At 36.9% G+C, this 19,841-nt stretch overlaps 1 protein-coding gene across 5 annotated transcripts in view; it reads right to left on the reverse strand.

The window, feature by feature from the left end:
- Positions 1–19,841, reverse strand: part of ANKS1B (ankyrin repeat and sterile alpha motif domain containing 1B) — a 312,127-nt gene that overhangs the window by 261,964 nt on the left and 30,322 nt on the right. For all 5 annotated transcript variants that reach the window (XM_088141910.1, XM_088141913.1, XM_088141912.1 and 2 more), the window contains exons 3-4: positions 11,783–11,939; positions 2,313–2,609 (exon numbers count right to left, since the gene is read on the reverse strand). In XM_088141910.1, coding sequence (XP_087998036.1) covers positions 2,313–2,609; positions 11,783–11,939 — 454 coding nt within the window. The remainder of the gene's footprint in view (positions 1–2,312; positions 2,610–11,782; positions 11,940–19,841) is intronic.

The following is a 19,841-nucleotide window of genomic DNA, read 5'->3' on the forward strand; positions in this document are numbered from 1 at the left end:
TCATCTGGTCTAGGAAATAGGTACATTTAGGTCTAAGAGAACAACTTTGGTTTTCACTCAAACCTTAAGTTCCATCAACCTCAGTCAGGTACATAACAATGGTTCAAAAAGATGTGCAAAGTTGTACAAATAACAACTAAGTTTATTTCCATTCTAAATTCCACACCTCGTTGGAATACAAATCCTTTCATACACAAAGCTATTCTCACAAAATCTCTTATCTGCTTTGAGAAGGAAATATGCTTTTTGTCACAACCTAATAATAATCAGTACATTTGATCTACCACCTATTTTGCCTGATAGGAGATCTTGCTGAAAAACTACCTTCACTGTTCATTGACATCTACTGGATGCTAAAGGAAAAGAAATAACTGCAGTCTGATTGAAAGAATCATTACATAAGCAAAAGTCAATCAAAAACATAACCAATAAATATGTGTGCAATTAGCCCCATACCAAATGAAAAATAATTTCAAATAGCAAAGTTACAAAACAAACAATTTTTCTATGAAATCTAACACATGCACTTAGAAACAGAAAACAATAATCTCAAATAAATGGGATCCCAGATCAAAGGTGACCTTCAAAAAGAATTGAAAAGATGGTCAAGTACATTTAGTGCCTTTGGATTATTAGAATAAGAACATTAGGGCACTTATGAAAAGCTCAGGGGCTATCACATACTAAAAGAGTACATGTGGTTCAATTGATGGCATTTCCTGACAGGCCTAGTGGTTATTTTAGGATTCAGCCAGAAGATTAATGGGAAATGGTCATTATCAGGGTGATTTCTGATGCAGAAATAGATTATTAATTGAGCATAAATATATGGAACCATAATATAATCAACCACACTGGCTCCTTTGGAGCCCCAAAAAGCTAATTCCCCATTTAAGTCTCCCCTAGCACAGCCATTTAGTATAATCAGACCCAGACTACCTAGAAGCTAGCCAATTAGAAGCCTACCATATTACACTGTCTATCTTTAGATTGTCAAACCTAAAGAATGGTGAGGGAAGAGACCATTAAAAATGTGCTTGTAAGAAAGCATATGATCTCCCAATACAAGCATTCAAATCACTAGCAATAATAACTAATGCATCTCAATACTGACAAAGTAGTCTAGTAATATAATAGTCAAGAAGATCCTAAGTACTATTAACTTCACTATATCTGCATAATGGGGCAAGATCTATATTAATAAGTAACATATTGTGCGGCTTAAGGTGAAATCGAAGGGCTACGAATTGTTCCAACATAGCCACAGAGATGTTAAATTTTATGGTAACCATTATGTTCAAGCCCCCTGAGGGTCTTTTATTTTTTTACACTGGGTGATGCTTTGAACATATAAGAGGTATAGGTAGAAATACGTCACCATGACCCATGTTTCTTGGAGCAATAAGATATCAAAGGCACTAATATATTCCCAAAAGGAGGCAATTCGTAGCCCTTCGATTATATTACTAGACTACTTTGTCAGTATTGAGATGCACTAGTTATTATTGCTCAAGAAAACAACTGTGAAGCTAGGTCCTGAATAAGGGATCAGGGTTTGGAGAGTGAAGATTTCCAGTCATGACTGGTAGGAAACCTGCCCCTTGGCAGCTGAGTCTAGCCAAGCCTGCTCCCTGGAAGTAGACTATAGCTGAGCCAGACATCAAAGAAAACATCCAACATATTGAAACGTGATGCCAAGCTATCTGCTTCTCCTTTGCTGTGAAGAAACAGTTTGAGAAAGGCTAAAGAAAGGTTAGAGTTGAGCCCTTAATAATGTCTTGTGCTCTAGAGCTAGATATGACTGCAACAGAGAGTGGGTTCTTCTTCTCACTGTTAATGAAGTTCTGGCCTGTCTATCCAAATTGTAGGAGAAACAATTCATAGTAGGATAAAGATTAATTTTAAAAGCCTTCTCCAAATGGCTGGGAAAATAATTAATCAGGACACAAATTTTAGTACAGTTCTTGTGAAACTACATATTGATTAATTTCAGTTCTCTGGCACCAAGTGGCTGTTGTAGATACTTTCGAAGAGTGATGGGTAGTGCTTTCCTGAATCAGATTTGAGTCACAAGCTGCCTTTCACAGCAGTCCAAATATTACTGAGCTTGCCCCACCCAAGAAATATCAGGAAAGATGATTTAGTTGAGGGCAGAAGCCATTTGTTCTGCCCAAATTACAAGCTGTAAGTTGTCATTTATTGTTTATTTACTACTTTGCCATTATGAATTATAGCATTACATGTAAAGCTATAGTGTCATATTATTTAACCGCCCTTATTTAAATAGTATAACCTTTTTAAAAATTACTAACTTGGCAGCTGACATCCATTCCAGCTTCTAGCAACTCTTGTACAACAGCTTTATGACCATTACGTGCAGCAAGATGTAAAGGAGTATGCTTTCTTGTGTTACAGCTCATCAGATTTGGATATGCTTTGATTATCATCTTCACCACTCGCAGTCGGCCATATAAAGCTGCCAAATCCAATGGGGTTTCTAACTTGTTGTTTCTTATTGTGGGATCTGTAAGTTCTTCAAGCAAAATAGCAACCACTTCTGAGTGTCCATATTGAGCAGCACAGTGCAAAGCTGTTTCATTTTCATTGTTCTGTTAAAAGAAAAAATAAATAAATGCCTTGTCCAGAATTATACAATATAAAACAATAGCTTTTTGAGACATGTTTTTAACACATTGAGCAGATCTAACAGCAATTCAAAAATTCGTTTTGCTAATAGCCTTTAGATCATATAGTTCTGTTACTTCAACTTCTTTTGTTCTCTAACTGCTGCGATTTGTTCACTAGAAAAAGGAACACAAATCTGGATTGTATATAAAGTCTCATCTGAAAATGTATCTGCATATTTTGCTCAAAGCTTAATAAATGTAATCTGTACTTAACTATTTCCAAGTCCTACATATTTTTTCTCAGCTGTAAAATTAAAAATGGTAAAGCATAACAAAAGCATTGTTTCAAATTCTGAGTTATTAATATCAGGATAGGCTCTGTGCATATATGAAACAATAAAAACAAAAATGATTAATTTTAACTATTAATCCTAGTGGTTCATTACGTTTGATATTGAAAGCTAGTTTAATTCTGCCAATTCAATACCTATTGAGTTACAGAAAGCTCAGTTATACAATTCTGAAGGCTTGTCTTCAAAGTAACCCTATATTTACTACCTTGGAACTTAAAATTCCATTGCATGAACAGAATCCCTTTGCTTACACAGAGATCACTAATTTTCTTCTTAAGTACACTAAAACTCATGCTGGACAGACTGTAAATCTTCGGATGCCAGTTTTTGAGTGATATAAGGATTGGAGATATAAACATAAAATGAAATGCCTTCTATTGCACAACAGGATCCTTAAAGTCAAACCAAGCAAATATATTGGATAAGTCCATCTAAAGTATATCTAAAACACTCCACCGTGAACTGTACATATATCTCATATATCTCATTCCTATAGATTACTATAGAAATATATAGAAATAAACATAGCAGTTCTCAACTTTTATTTCCAGAAAGAAAACATTTGCATAAAACAAAAGCACAAGAATGCATAACCTCATGCAAATATTTCTTAATTAGATAACAAACTATAGGCATGTTTTATAAATACAATGTTTAGAAAAAGTACATCAGCCATATTATATTCTGAATGTTTATTAAAATTACACATCTACCCATTAGAATTCATATTTTATTTATATTATATAGAGGAAAAGTACTCATTTATTTTTTCTGAATAAAATTGTATTTCATAATGATTTCATATTAATAAAGTTGTAGAACAGGCAGGAAAAGCCTGTTTCACAGGGTAACAATTTACAAATATTCATATTTATTCTGAAATTAAAAGACAATCACATTAGGAGACATTGTATCTGAATAAATGTCATGTTTCTTACAATAATGATGTTTGTTAAGTGTATTATCAAACTTTGCAGCTAAGATTATTTTACATACAGATTTTTATAATGTAATGAGTAAGAGGGCCATTTGCCTTAAAGTAAATAAATTCCGTAAATTCATTCATTGATGTGAAAAAAGTCTTGTTGGTATTTTTGTTGAGATTAGAACTGATTTGAAAATGGAACATCAACAGAAATTAGGGAAAATAATTCGACCTTTACACCTATGAAATAGTGTGCTCATTGCAGTTTAGCAAATTATGGTACAAGCACTCTCCTTCAGACACTGGAAAACTAGTACTTAAAGCTATGATCAAAGTAGAAGAAACTTTCCTATAAAACTTAATTTTTTTTTTTAAAAAAAACACTACTTCTCTTAAGATTGACACAAAATTGGTAGCAGTGGCTAGGAGGGCCTTTGCACACTTTTGGGTTGTGTTTCAGTTGCATCCATTCCTAGACCAGGAGACACTTACAGTCACTCATGTCCTTGTGATCTCCTGTATGGACTACTGCAACACCCTCTATATGGGGCTGCCCTTTAAGAGCATTTGGGAGCTTCAACTGGTACAGAATGCAACAGCAAGGATAGCAAATGGTGCGTTATTCAGCGCGTGTGATACCACTACTTTATGAGCTGCATTGGGTGCCAGCATGCTTCCAAGGTGTAATTCAAAGTGCTGGTACTCATCTTTAAAGTCTTTCATGGCTTGGGGTTGGGTTACTTAAGGGACTGCCTCTTCCCTGTTGTTCCACATGTCCTTCCTGGCCTGGACAACGGGCATGCTCCAGATCCCATCAGCTAAGGAATCTGGGCTGGCAGGGCCCAGAAGATAAGCTTTTTCTGCTGTAGCTCCCACCCTCTGCAACATTCTCCCTCTGGAAATCAAATTGCCCCCAACCCTGCTGGCCAATCTGATAAGGTAGACCCTAGGCAAGACCCTAAAGACCTGGTCCTATGCTTAGGCCTTGGGCTCCAAGGTACGTGAAGGGACCCACCTCCAGGCTATGCAAATGATTGCCGGCTTTCTCAGCCGCTGTGTATTTTAATTTTTGTATACATGTATCTGTTTTTATTTTTTATCACTGTTTGCTGCCTAGAGTTGTTGAGATGAGGACCTACATAAACTGATTAAATAAATAAAACTAATTATGGATAATAAAGTTTATCAAATATATTTCTCCATCTCATTTCAGTGTGCAATACTGCTTACAATATTTGTTTAAATAATCTGATGCATGTCCCTTTTGGCTGGTCAAGGCTTCCCAGGAGGTGATATTGGTTGGGTCTATGTGGTGATGGATGCCTTTTTGTGAAAGGGAGTGGTAGCACCTGCTTTGAAAAAGGCAGTCATCCACTCTTTCCTGGAGAGGCCATTGCTAGACACCAACAGAACTGGACAATTCTCATCCAGTCTCCAACCTTCCCTTTTTAGATTGCTGAGAAGGTTGTTGGCTTGTAACTCCATGGGGCCCTGAAGGAAGCAATTACCTGCATACCTTTCAGTCAGGATTCAGTCAGGATCATAGCATGGAGACAGCACTGATCACCCTTGTGTGTGACCTTTGGTAGGTTCAAGATGGGGATAGTGCATCCATACTGGCCTTCCTTGATCTCTCAGTGGCCTTTGACACCATCAATCATGGTATCCTTCTGGATCAGCTTAGAGGATTGGCATATGATGTTGCACCGGTTCTCCTCCTTTCTCCAGGGCTGGTTCCAGTCAAATTGGTAGGGAGGGAGAGTTCAAGCCTGAAGTCCCTGCTTCACAGGGTCCCTCAGGGCTCTGTCCTCTCCCTGTTCCTATTTAATATCTCCATGAAGCTGCTGGGGAGGTTATCCATTGAAACAGAGTGAGGTATCATCAATATGCCATCACATCCATCTCTGCCCCAGGCTGACCAAATGATGCTATCAAGTTTCTTTCTCAGTGTCTGGGAGCTGTGGAAGCCTGGATGGAGAAGGACAGGCTTCAGCTAAACTCTGGTGAGGTTGAGTGGCTGTGGGTTTTGAGACAGTCCCACCCCCAGAACTAGAGATTTTCCATCTTTAATGTTGAAGTACAATTTGGGGGTCCTCCTGGACTCACCACTCTCGCTTGAAGAGGAGGTAGCAGCCATGGCTAGGAAGGCCTTTGCACAAATTTGCTTTGTGAGCTAATTAAGCCCCGTTCTGGATTAGGAGGCCCTACTTATAGTCATTCATGCCTTAGTCACTTCTTGGTTGGATTACAGTAATGTACTCTAAATGGGGCTGTCCTTGAAAAGAATTTGGAAGCTGGAACTGGTCCAAAGTGCAACAACAGCTGGCAATTTGGGGAATTCCATGATATGCCAATTTAACACCCCTGCTCTGTGAGCTGCATTGGCTTCCACTGAGGTTTTGGGTACAATTTAAGGTGCTGGTTAACACCTGTATAGCTCTACATGGCACAGGATCGAATTATATGTGGGAGTGCCTGTGTCTGATTATCTCTGCCTACCCTACCGGAACCAGCATCGTTGTCATGCTCCAGGTTCTGTCTTTTAGACAGTGTTGTCTTGTGGGATCTAGGAGGCATGCCTTCTCTGTCACTGTACCTGCCCTGTGGAACAGCATCTTCCCCAGGATCTCAATGGTCCCAATTCTGTTGGCCTTTTGTAAGGCATTAAAAACCTGGATGTCCCCACAGGCATTTGGGCCAGGAGGTTAAATGAGGCTTGCTAATTGGCTGGTTTATGTTTTAGTGATTCAAAGTAGAATGGTTTTTTTACCCTGGGCGGTGTTGTGTCACTGTTTTTCTGATATTGATTTTTATAAATTCTAATTTGTTTGGTTTTGGTTTTGATTTTAACCTTCTGAGCACTGCCTAGAGCCACTTTGGTGAGATAGGTGGCTACATACATTTTCTAAATAATTAAATAACTCTTGATCTAATTTGCTTGAAATAGTAATATTATTGGTGCTAGTTCTATTTTAGAATACCAAGTTTTTAAAAAAAATTAATACGGCTTAATGTTTAGAGTAGGCAGAAACATCTTTCATTCTAGAGCATTACTAATGGTAACAGAAATATTTTTTTTTAAATCTAGATGTGTGAGATGATAAAGTATTTGTGCTCATCAATTTTAGAGTTAAGCATGTCTTTTAAAGGAATGAAATGACAAAAACAGATATAAAAAGTGCCATATTTTCAATTTCACATAAGTTGAAAAAGCTCTTTAATGTTGGAAAACTGTAGAGTTAGGACCAGTTATAAATGTAATCATAAGATATCCATACAGTGATCAGTCACTATTTTCCAGGAAGTGAAAAATGCAGATTATAGTTTAATCCATAGCAATATTTTAAAAATGAGTTGTACTTTTAATTTCATCAACTCTCTGAAGACCAGTATGAAATTTTCACTCTTCTTCTAGCCATTTTTCTATATAAAGATATTAAAATTTGCAAATCATGACAAACAGTATCCTAGCGAACTTTATTTTTTAGTCATTTCAACTGGGTTATTATAATTTATTAGTTTAAATCAAATAGACATTATCTTTAACACAAGTATCAAGAAAGTACTGAATACTGTGTTTCCCAATTTAATTATATTTTTGCAATATACATTTTGCCACAAAATATAAACACAGTAGAACAGAGTCTCAGCCACAAGCATAATGAATATATTATATAAGCCATGCATGCATAATTGCTTAATTTAAATATGCAGTGAGGTGCTCAGTTATCTCATACATGGTTACTCAGATAATTCAGGTATATAAATTAGAGGAATAAAATATGTACTTGGAAAAGCACACATTGAGTTTGGGTGATATAGTTTACCCAATTCAATGTACATGAAAAATACTTGCAAAGAGATAGAACAGCATGTTCCAGCAAAATTCAGGATGACTTTACCTGGGACTCAAGATGCAGATTGAAACTGACTAAAACTGAGAGTGTCTAGTCAATTTCAATCTTGTGTCAATGTCATTGATAAAACACCTCTGTTGCAGTTCTACTGCAACTGCTGAGTTGACCCTAAGAGAAAAAGGAAGAGGGAGGGAAAGTAGAGAGCAAGGAGAAAGAAAGACAGAAATAAGGAAGATAGAAAACAACAGATGTACAGAGCAAGACACATAAAGGACAAGAAAAGGATAGAGAACAGGAAACAGTTGTTGAAACTTCTCTACTTTCCATATGCCTTTTTGCTGATATGTTAATACATTAAAGATTATTATGATACAAAACCAGTTCATGTGACTCTCCACATAAAACAGATGCCAATGGGATTATAAAAGACTTAAAGTCAGAACATAATTCTGTATTAATATTTATTTATTTAAAAGAGTAATATCTCTTCTCAAGTAAACATAAATGTAAGTCTTAAGTTTATTTCAGTGGAATATCTTGCTTATCTCTCTTTATATTTGAGATAACACATGGCAGCTCTACTTTGAAATGCCATCTCTCAAGAAGCCAGGTTGGTGCCAACAATGCTTTTCAGAGCTAGATAAAAACTCTTGAATTTGGGAGTTAATCATTCCAGCCTGAATATGTCCTATTGTCCCCTGTAAAAACCTGTGCCACTGTTATTGTATTATGATTACTGCTGTTTTGATGTTTAAAACATTTTTTAATTTTTATTTCAGTTTATTATTTTATTTTTTATATTTTATGTCTGTAGCTTGCCCTGAGGTCACTAAGATAATGTGTGCACTAAAACTATTTCAATCAGTATATTAAAAATGGAAATATCTGTCCTGATTTTCATGTAAATATCTCACAAATATTTCAAGAATAAAATTGTAAACTGTAAAAACTGAAGATATCTCCCTCCGTGAAATGGCAGTGTGGAGAAAAGCCTGAGTTTGCCAAATTTCACTTCATTCCTATGTTATATCTTGTCCCCAGAGAACTGGACAGCACCATGCTGGATAATATTTAGAAAGGCCTTAAAACCAGGCTTTTACACAGATCTTTCAATTTAGCAAGATGTGTTATTTTTAAGAATTGGCACGCTCACTTAATATGGATGTTAGGCTTATTTCTGTCAAGTTGTATTACTAATTTTATAGCTTTAATGGTTTTATATTTAGTTTTATAAGCCACTGAGAGTCCTTATGCTGTTGGCAATATAGAACACACCATAAAATAAAACAAAACAAAACAAAACAACAAATAGGGATTTTCTTCCTCTTCATCCACATTCTCAGAGAAGCAACATATCCTGATGTGTTTAGCTGATTTCTGGCTTGTTATATGCGAATCAGGAATTGTATTTCAAAATAATTTCTAGCCAATTGTTTAAAATGTCATCTTCAAATACTGGTTTGTTTAACAAGTTTACTGTAAAGCCTGATTCCCTATTTACATATAACAAGCCAAGAAAGTACTTCCATACTTCACATAAGTTTTTTTCTCTGCTTATTCATGCATTTACTTATTATAATGTAACATTTTGCCTAGTAACCATCATAGCCACCCCCAATGATTGCTTATGAATATATTGTTATTACTTTCTTCTAGCATTACACTCTGTGGAAGGTTGGGTTGTAAAAAAGAGCATAGGCAACTGGAAATTGTGTACCTTCTCCTTTATTTCTAAAGCACCTGAGCGTCCAGATGGGGGAGAGATTGTTTAAAAAGCCCTGTGTTTGGAAAAGCTGGGTGTGTAGAGGAGAAGCAGAAGGAAGGAAGGAAGGAAGGAAGGAAGGAAGGAAGGAAGGAAGGAAGGAAGGAAGGAAGGAAGGAAGGAAGGAAGGAAGGGAGGGAGGGAGGGAGGGAGGGAGGGAGGGAGGGGGAGGGGGAGGGAGGGAGGGAAGAGGGAGGAGGGAGGGAGGAAGGAAGGAAGGAGGGAGAGAGAGAGAGAGAGAGAGAGAGAGAGAGGCAGTCAAGGTTTGTGGAAAGGCCAGGAGCATTGTCCTTATAAAGGAGCACTGGTACCTGGGAATAGTAATAGATACTCTAGGGATAGCAGTAGTGTTTAATATAAGGGGAGAAAAAAGTCTGTGGGTGCAGTGTCTCATTGGGAATATCTTGATGAGTCTGGGTAATCCACCCTTAGATATTAAATGAACCTGTGATACATTCCTTGTCATAACTAAAGCAATACTTATCACTCCAGTCTCCTGATTTTGAATTTATAATGTGTCCAGTACTTGCAGTTTAGCAATCTGATGTTTTTTTAAAAAGTAGCCAGAGGTAAACCATAATTTCAGATACAGTATGTTTTTTTCATACAATTTTCTGTCTTTATTTTTCATAAACATGCTTATAAAAAAGCAGCTGCTACATTCTACAGCTACAATTCCTGGGAATAAATGTTACTTTCAACACTTTGAAACTCTATATCAGATGATCTTACACCAAAACTATAGGAAATACGTACAAGTAGTAATATGAATCCTTTTTTTTAATTTAGCAATGAAATAAATATTTGTTTTAAACAGCCCATACATTCTACACTCATCTCAACTAGAAATCTGACAAACAAGCCAAATATTCAAATTTTCCATTTTGTAAAATTTATTTACTTTAAATATACTTTAAAAGTCCTCTAGATCCAACACATTTACAGTATATTCGTTTTTACTAGCTTTTCCTAAGTGTATTTTAGGAGAAAGGAAGTAGGATGATTAGAATTGTTTCCTTGCTTTATGATGGCCTTTTCTAGCCACAAATATACAGATGCAAGAAACTTAAGTCTTCTCCCTTCATCAGTTTAAAGTAGTAACAGCTTACCCTTTGCCATCCTATCATGCCTATAATATTTTCTAGAGGCAAACTCTTTAGAAGATAGTAATGGTGATGGCAGGCGTTTCTGGAACACGTTATCTGACAGTATCTGTCAGATCAGTGTATCAAGACAGATCAGTCAGATCAGACAGTATCAAGAGTTTTGAAAGAGAAAAAAACTAGTAAGAATGTCTGCTGTTTTGATATCACCCCGTGAGAGTATATGGGAGTGGGAGTATATTTCTAGGATTACATCCATTCTATTAGATTGTACATAATAATCAATACTTTTTCAGTAATAATAGATAATATGAGGATGAATTCTGCCACTGATAATTATTTTTTTAAAAATTGTTGATAGTTTTTATATGTTTGTATATTGGTTTTTAATTCGTTTTTATTGGATTGTTTTTACCTGTTGTGAGCCGCCCAGAGTCACTTAGATGAGATGGGTGGCCATACAAATCAAATCAAATCAAATCAATGTAGATTTGAATAGCATACATCATATCTCAGTTTATGAAATGAAATCAGACTGTTTAGTATTCAGTATTGTTGTGCATAAGGTGGTTGGGGAAGATTCTAAAAACATTTTACAGAGCTTAGAAATCTTTAAAGATAGTAATAAAGCTTTGATATGCTCCCAGTTTTTCAAATTCTTGATAAAAAATATTTATAGAAATAACAGCAACATGCCACTGTTGATTTAAATTGGCCTGCTCTTAGCATGACTTGAAACCAGTCTCCTTCGATTTTAAGATGCAGCACTGTTAGCAGATTGATAGGCTTCTGCTATTTATCTACAGCGTGGAATTACAATGCTTGTCTGTAGCACAAGCAACTTTTAAAAAAATCAGTAGCACTTGTTCCAAACATTATTTTCTTTGTTATATCAATGATAAAATAAGGACATTGCTAAAAATAAAATTGAACTAAATATAATATAGTAACTATGAAAAAAATCTACTTTGATGTCAGATGTTTGCAAAATTGTTTTATGTTGTATAAAACTTCCCATCCATTTAACCCTAACTCAGATAAATAATGCTTTGGCATGAAGGAACTTCATATGAATCTAGTCATATATCTGTAAGAACAAAAGGATACTTACTTGTGTTTGCTGAAGACATAAACAAATATATTTAATAATATCACCTGTTCATTCACTCTGGAATGTGATGGCCCATGATGGATAAGAATCTTCACAATCTCTACATCTCCTTTCCAAGCAGCCAAGTGTATAGGAAAATACCCTTTATTATCTGCCACATTAGTGGATGCTTCATATTGAAGTAATTTGATAACTACATCCCTGAAAAATATTTTAAAAACGCACTAAGGATTGACAGATTCCTTTACAAAGCTGTGAATTTATAGCACATACTGACAAAATATACTAAAAACAACCACAGAATTATTCTTATGACACTGTCATCAATGCTAAGAAGCATGAAGCAGATGTGTTTAAGAAATTTGGAAATGATTATAACGATTATAATCATCATGCTCTTTAAATCATCACTAAATAAGATATGAGGAATTACATAAGCATAGAAGGTTTATTCTCCTCAGACACTCTTTAATTTGGAAGTTGGTGGTTAATGGCTAGATATTATATTATAAAACAAAGATAAATCACAGGAATTACAGAAATGTTTCATACTAGAAGTCCACAGTTAAAGATTTTGAAACTTCTATACAGGAAACTCCTTTCTTCCCTCAACAATCATCTCAGCAGTCTTAATCATATAATAGTAAAAAAAGGTCACCCTTATATGTTCTGTGAACTATCCCTCCAGCTACAAAGAATTGCTAAGATTGGAATTTGGTGTCATGAACCACTGAATTGCAAATAGTTGTTTCTAACTAGGTACTGAAAAGCAACTGTTGGAATTCTGGGAATCAAAGTTCTCACATACAGAAGGCACCCAAGGCTGCCCTATATTCTTGCTGGCCAGTGGATCCTCTTGGACAGGAAGGAGTACAAAAAGAGTTCTTGCTCCAGTTGAGCCTCTCCTGAGCAACATAATCTTTATGAGTTTTGGTGTGCTCCTATATACTTTGATTATTCAGTCATAGTAATACATTCTGGTCTGTTCTTCAGTCCTGACTTCTTCCCTGGCCCTGAAAACTAGTTCTATCCCTTGTCTACTATTTTTTGGTACAACTGTTGACTCTTGATAACTATCTCATGCTGGAAAGCTGCATATGATTAAACCCTGATATACCAACTCTGCTTCCTCATTGCATATCCCTTTCTGTTTCTTCTCTTTTCTCCAGATCCTAATCCCCTAATCATATTTTTGATTCCCTTTCTTTGATCTTTTGAAACACCAGATTTTTCTCCACTTTCTTTTCTTCCAGTGCCACTCATACTTCAAGAACTTTATTATGTTCTCTATGAAGTTATATTTTGAAAATAATTGATATCAGCAGTAGCAAATAAAAAGACTACGTACCTTAAGAGTATACCTTACAATGAAGGAAAATATAAATAAAACTTTCAGGTTTATTTCTGAAAGTCAATGAAAAACTTTATACTTGTCCTGAAGCTTACTTAGCTATAATTACAGTATTCATCCATCAATCCATTCATTCATTCAAGCTTATATGTTACTCCATTTCTGAAACTAGTGACTTACAGATAATAACATAAAAAGTCAGTTATATAAGCATAATATGTCTGCCTTGAAGTGTCATCATTTGGGCAGCAGAATCTTCAAATATTCCTAAATGTTTCTCTGAACAGTCATGAACAGCCAGCAATTCAAAAATATAACAGGAAGTACATGATCTGAAAACAGGTAGTCCTTGGTTAACAAAGGCAATTGGGACCAGAATTGCCATCACTAAGTGATGTGGTCATAAAGCATGACATCACATGACTGCACTGCTTAGTGATGGCAATTCCAGCACACCCTGTTCCTGTTGTTAAGTGAAGCACTGTGGGTTATTAAGTGAGGATGTCACATGATCACCACTTGCGACCTCCTGCCAGCTTTCCCATCGACTTTGCTTGTCAGAAGCTGGCAAAGAAGGTGGCAAATGTCAACCAAGTGATCACAGGGATGCTGCAATGGCCAGAACTCCGAGGACTGGTCATAAGTACCACTCATTCAGTACCATCATAAGTTTGAACCATTGCTAAATGAGTGGTCGTTAGCCAAGGACCACCTATACCTGGGAATCGGCTGCTTCAGACATGAGCAGCAACTCTAAGAAGACTCAAGCAAGGGATCCCTATAGATGACATTCCCTCAAGTGTGGGATGTGCAGCAAGCCTGTTTACTAGATGTAACTGGGTAGACAGATTCAAACTTGGAGAAGGTGATCTTGGAAATATTCAGGCCCTGAGCCATGTAGGGCTTTAAAAGTCATAACCAGCACCTTGAATTGTCCCAGAAGCTGACTGGCAGCCAGTGCAGCTCCTGTAATAAAGGTGTAACATGGATGAAACCAGGTACTCTGATAACTACTGTGGCTGCTACATGCTGAACCAGCTGAAGCTTTCAAATGGTCTTCAAAGGCAACCCCATGTAAAATAAATTGCAGTAGTCCAGCTGTGAGGGACAAGGGAGTGAATAACTGACAGCAAAGCATCCTGTCCCAGAAATGTTTGCAACTGGCAAACAATATGTGTAATTGTGTCTTCTGGCCATAACCTCTACCTACTGTTCATACAGGTGCCATGAGTCCAGGAGACTTCTCAGATTGCAAACCAGTTCTGTCTTGGGGAGGTCACCCTCACTGAAAGTAAAAAAATGGCTAGCTCTGGTAACAGTTGGCTTATAAATCCACAGCCACTCCATTTTGTTCTGTGGCACTCCATAACCTCCCTCTTCCCACTACCACCAACTATAACAGTCTGCCCAGTAAGGAGAACTACTGCAAAACAGTGTCTCCCATTCTAAACCTTGCAGTCAGCCGAAGGTCAATGGCACTGAAAGCCACTGAAATATCAAGCCAGACCAAAGAGTTATATTCCCTCTATCCTGGTCCTGCCAAAGGTAATCAACCCCAAACCAGATCTGAATTCTGACTGCAAAGAATCCAGATAATCTGTTCCAACCAAAACTTTATAACTGAACTCCAGTCACCTTCACAACAACTTTCATTAAAAAAGGAAGGTTAGAGAGTGATCAATAATTATCTAGAACATTAAGTACAGAAGAGATCAATTTCAGGGCTCTACAGGTAATGTCAAGAGCTGTACAGGAGAAAAAGCTGGTAATTTAGGTAAATGAAATAAAAATTCCCCCCCCCCAAAAGAAAATGCAGTGCTCCAGGTAGGCCACAAGATGGTATTGATCTGCTACAAAGCAAGTGTTCTTTGCTCAGAATATTACAGGTCACAAGATGAGAGTACAAAATACTACAGATCTCAAGAACATTCTAGAGGGAAAAAATATCGTTTTGAATATACCTTCAGTAAACATAATAATTCCTTAACTTTTACAGATAAAGAACATCTAGACTTTAGCATAACACAAAAATACAAATCACAAACCTAGTGCAGATTGCTGGTTAGAATGTAATGCCTTTTTCTACAGCTATGAAATCCTCTTGAAGCAAAAAACCTTGTTTGCTTTCACCTGGATTTCTTTTTACTGGGGTTTGAAACCTGAATCAGAGGCTACAAGGAGATGGTAAACCTGATTTTTTTCCAGCCTTGATCCAGTTATTTCTCTGGCATTTTGCCACTAACTTTAAAAGGACCATAACTTTTCTTTTTCCAGCAAAGCAAAGGTCTAGAATAAACTCTGTGTAAGTGGCAAGAGCATCTCTTCCTCATAGGAACAGGTATTGAAAAGGCCTGAGTCTGCAGACTGCATTATTGTGAATATCTGGCAAGAATGCTGACAAGGAAGTACTTTCACAATAATAATTCAAGGAAATATATGGATGTAGCTTAAAAGTTTTTCTTTTTCAGTGCACTATGATAAGCACACACAGCATGGTAACACCAATCTTAGACACACAGGACCAAATCCATCTATATTCTAGATGTTGTTTGTTCACATAAAAGATGGTAGCAATATTATTTAAGCAGTCTGATCAGAGAGGATTGTTTCAAATTTTTGAAGAACTTCATGACTGTCAGTAACTCTATCACAGAGTCTTCTCATGATCCAATATGATGGAGAAGGAGAAGGAATAGTAGTAGTTGCAGTGAGCTCTGCAATCCAACTCTGGTATTTAGTAACAATTAGGAATGGATGCTAAGCAATAAATGGTTAGCCCTGGCAGATTCGGTGGCTGAAAAGGAAGCCAGAAAGGCAACAGCAGACTGACTCCAGAAGGAGCAGGCAAGTAGGCTAAGAACTAATGCTCTGCTGAGAAGCTTGTAGGAGCCAATGCTTTAGAACGCACATAAGCAACCTGGATGACTGCCTCAACAGTTTTTAATAGAAGCAGCTGTCATGGCACTAAGATGGAAGTTGTTGCATGTCATGCATGAGAATATGAAGTAGTCATAGTTTATAACGGAATCTCATCTCACCTCAATGTCCTAAAGATATCTAAAGTTTGAAATGAGTTATCTGCAATCTTGGGATAATGTATAGAAGAATGAGGATGACTGACAAGATGCAGGTTTCTCCAAGAAACAGAAAATTCAGTAATTTCTCTGATGGACTGTCATGAAATAGAAATAACAACAAAAACTAAGGGAACATATGTGGCACAGCTTAGTAAGTAGATGAAAATAAATAATTTTCAGAATTATCTATATTAACAAGTCTCCTTATCATGCATATCTAAATTACTTATCAGACTCACTCTGTGAAATGTTTATGTAGTTAGGAAAGTGTTCATGTCCCTGACACCTAGGATAGAATGTAAACCACTGAACTTCTTTAGGATAATGAAGTAGCTGGAATTCAAATGGTCCTTCAACTGGTGGAATTAATTCTCCTGTATTGGTTATTCTTGAAAAAGGAATAAAGTATCAGATTCCAGAACAAAACGTGCCAGCAGGGAAAACTGAGGTGAGCTTTACAGTATATCCATTGTTTACGGAGAACCTATTCCAAATGATATTGTGACACATATAAACAAAATAAAAAGATCTTCTACAAAAGGGGATGGGCAAAGGCCACAGAAGACAGACAATGGCAGCATCTAGATATATCTCTGGTATGTAAGGAAGGGGATGGCAGAACTTAATAAGAAATCTCTTCTTTTCCACTCTATTCCAGGGACCAATAATTATTCCTTGAATAGAAAGTCACACCTACTCACATTTTATGCACATTTAACCCACTTTTCTGTGCTGGTACTGCTGGCTGCCAGCCAGCAAGCTAGCAGGCTGGATTCCACAGTCCAGTATAAAGGAGCTCGGGCAGAACAATCTTTTGGAAGCAAAAAGTTCTCTTTACCAGTATCTTAGGACAGCAACTGTAAATGTAGTCAACAGGCTTGGTATAGGTTAAGAGCAGGAATCAAGCAACAAATCTGAGGGGAGAGACAGGAGACATGATGGAATAGAATCCAGATTTCCAAGCGTGGCACAGCAAGATAGGTACAATACTCACTGGAGTTTCCTCTTCTGTTGGCCTGCTTTTTGACAAGCCTCTCTGATCTATGGAGCTCAACCATTGCTGCTGGATCTTTATTACACACCTCTGCTTAAGACTGGGTGGCTGAACTTTAGTCTAGAGGCAGTCAGTAGGTGTAGGCAAGGAGTCCTGGGGGCTTGCTGGATCTGCCTGAACCAGAATGGAGTCATTGGCTCCAACACTGCTGGAATCACCCACTCCAGGATTATTGTCCTCTTCTTCTTCCTCGTCTGAAGACACATCCAGCAGGGCCACAATACCCAGTGGAATTTTTATGTATCCTTTTTTCTTATGCTAAACATTCTCTCCCTCTACTGTGAAGATCCCCATTATGGGACCTCAATTACTGCAGTTCTATCTATCACCTTGTAACTACAACTGGCTATATATACTGAGAGTTGCTTTTATTTGACTACATGTAGTACTTTTGTGGAAGACCTTTGTTATACTATGGAAGTACTATGGTATGCATCCATTTTCCTATGTGCCTTTAAGTATAAAATCTCTTTTGGAGATCAGATTCTCTCAAAGCAGTTCTATACTCTCATTTTCCTTTTCTTGCAAGGAGCTTAGCCATTCTTGGTTTAGCTTAGTTCAAGTCTGTGATCAATCTGCTCTGACCAGGTTTCAAGGTTAAACACCTGTTCTGATGTGTAGGGTGGTATTGTTAGCAGTATCTCTTGGCAGCAGAGAAGTAAATCTAGATCACAAGCGTAGCTAGTTACAATTATGACTAATCAGCTTAACTATATAAATCTGAAAATGTTTTCAGAAATAAACCTTGGGAAATACCTAATCTGGGAAGGTGCTGCATACTAGCCATTTTCAGGGTTTGTCTATTGTCATCTTGTTTCCAACAGGGGATGAGAAGGGGGTCACAATGAACAGAACAAATAGAAAGGAGGGGGGTTACTCTGTTTTGCCTACTCCTTTAACATATTCCTTTTCCTTACTTTTGTTATTTGTTTGGAATGAACTCAATTATCATTTTTACTTTCAGCTCATTTGTCTGTTCATTATCTCCAAATCCCAGAATCTGCTATCAACAATTTACTATGGCAAAATATTAAATTGCAGATCTCATCATGAAACACCAGTAACAGTTCCTGGGTAAACTCCTTTGGAAACAAGTACAAGGATTATTGATTGATCAAAGTGATCTATGCTAACAATCTGGATAAAATTGAAGCCACCTTGTGTCAATGGCTGAATTTCAGCACAATCATGACAACTTTCACCAGCCTTACCTACATCTTGAATAGGACTCATAGTACTTTCTAGAGCAGTTTCTCTTCAATTCTCAATGCCTGTAGAACTTCAGCCCCAGCTCTGAGAAGGAGAATGAGAAAAGGAGCTCTGAGAAGGAGAGCAAGAAAAATAAAGTTGCATTTGTCCCTACTATGCTACCCCCCCCCCAACCAATTCAGAATCTAGATAATCTAAATAATATGAACATAAGATTCTAGGGAAGTATAACATAAATTTGGGTATAATCTCTAATCCAGGAAAAAACACTAAAATGAGCGATCAAATGGAGTGAGCAGGTCAAGAAAATAGAAATGGAGGGCAATTGCTAAGCAAGCAATTATTTCTTTTTTTGATCTCTCCTTCATAGGCTGTCCTAGATTCAAACATGAAAGTTCAAGGACTGAAGATGTCTTATCAAGCACTGGAATTCATGAAGAGAACTGAAATGAAGCCCATGGAGTTGGACTAATAACAATAGAATTTGAGTTTACAATCCTGCTGTAAGAGGAATTAAAGTTGTCAATGCTGAAAATGTTGGCATTAAGAAAACATCAGTTCTAGTACACGTGTTTGTGATCTATTTTGCTTCCTTTTGTTTTGCTTTGCCTCACTTTTAAGCACTGTAGAAGAAGAATAAAATAATGCCCTTAGACAACAAGACAGACAAATGAATTGGTTTCTCTGCACTGTTTCAAGCTAGCCTAACAACATGTTGTATTACTAATCCTGAAGTTAGTACCAGAAGTATTACCAAAATTGGAATTTCATAATGGAACTGAAAAGAAAGCCTGTGTTAGAACAGTTAAATGTACAAGGCTGGACATCTGAAAAATGGTGCTCAGTTCCAAAGTCTTATGGAACTGATCCTGTTTTCCCAAGCCTGGAATAAATACAGGCAAGAAAGCCACCAGTTTTGAGCAGATGGTGGCCTGAATACACAATGTGGTACTTGTTTAGCCACACTTTCATCCAATGAAATGGTTTGCTTAGAAAGGATTGCTGTCAAGTAAGATGATGTATTTATGGCAAGACTATCAAGTTTAATTCTGCTAATGTTCATAGATTCCCAAGGTACAAAAAAACATAGGGAATGCTTTGTTCCCCTAGTTGGAAAACTTCCAAAGCAGAACCCTCAGGCCTATAAGCCAGAAGAAAATAAGGATCAGATGTGAAATTAGCATGAGAAAAAAATGCATAACAAAAGAGGAAACAGGAAAATAAGGAAGAAAAACAATAATTATGGTGGGAAATAGGATGGCAGTTTGCAGAACATTACAAGTTTGGGACTTCTGCACATTCTTTATAAAAAAAAAAAATCCAATAGCCAGCTCCCTTCTGCCTCAACAAGTGGTTAGCAAAAAGACTGAGGAATCCCCACTGTAATGAATTTAGAGATAAATGGAGTGCTA

Source organism: Python bivittatus, unplaced genomic scaffold (genome assembly GCF_059951505.1).
Source record: "Python bivittatus isolate LINGU-HERP-01145 unplaced genomic scaffold, Pbiv_v1 ctg000330_np1212, whole genome shotgun sequence".
In the NCBI taxonomy this organism is placed as follows: Eukaryota; Metazoa; Chordata; class Lepidosauria; order Squamata; family Pythonidae; genus Python; species Python bivittatus.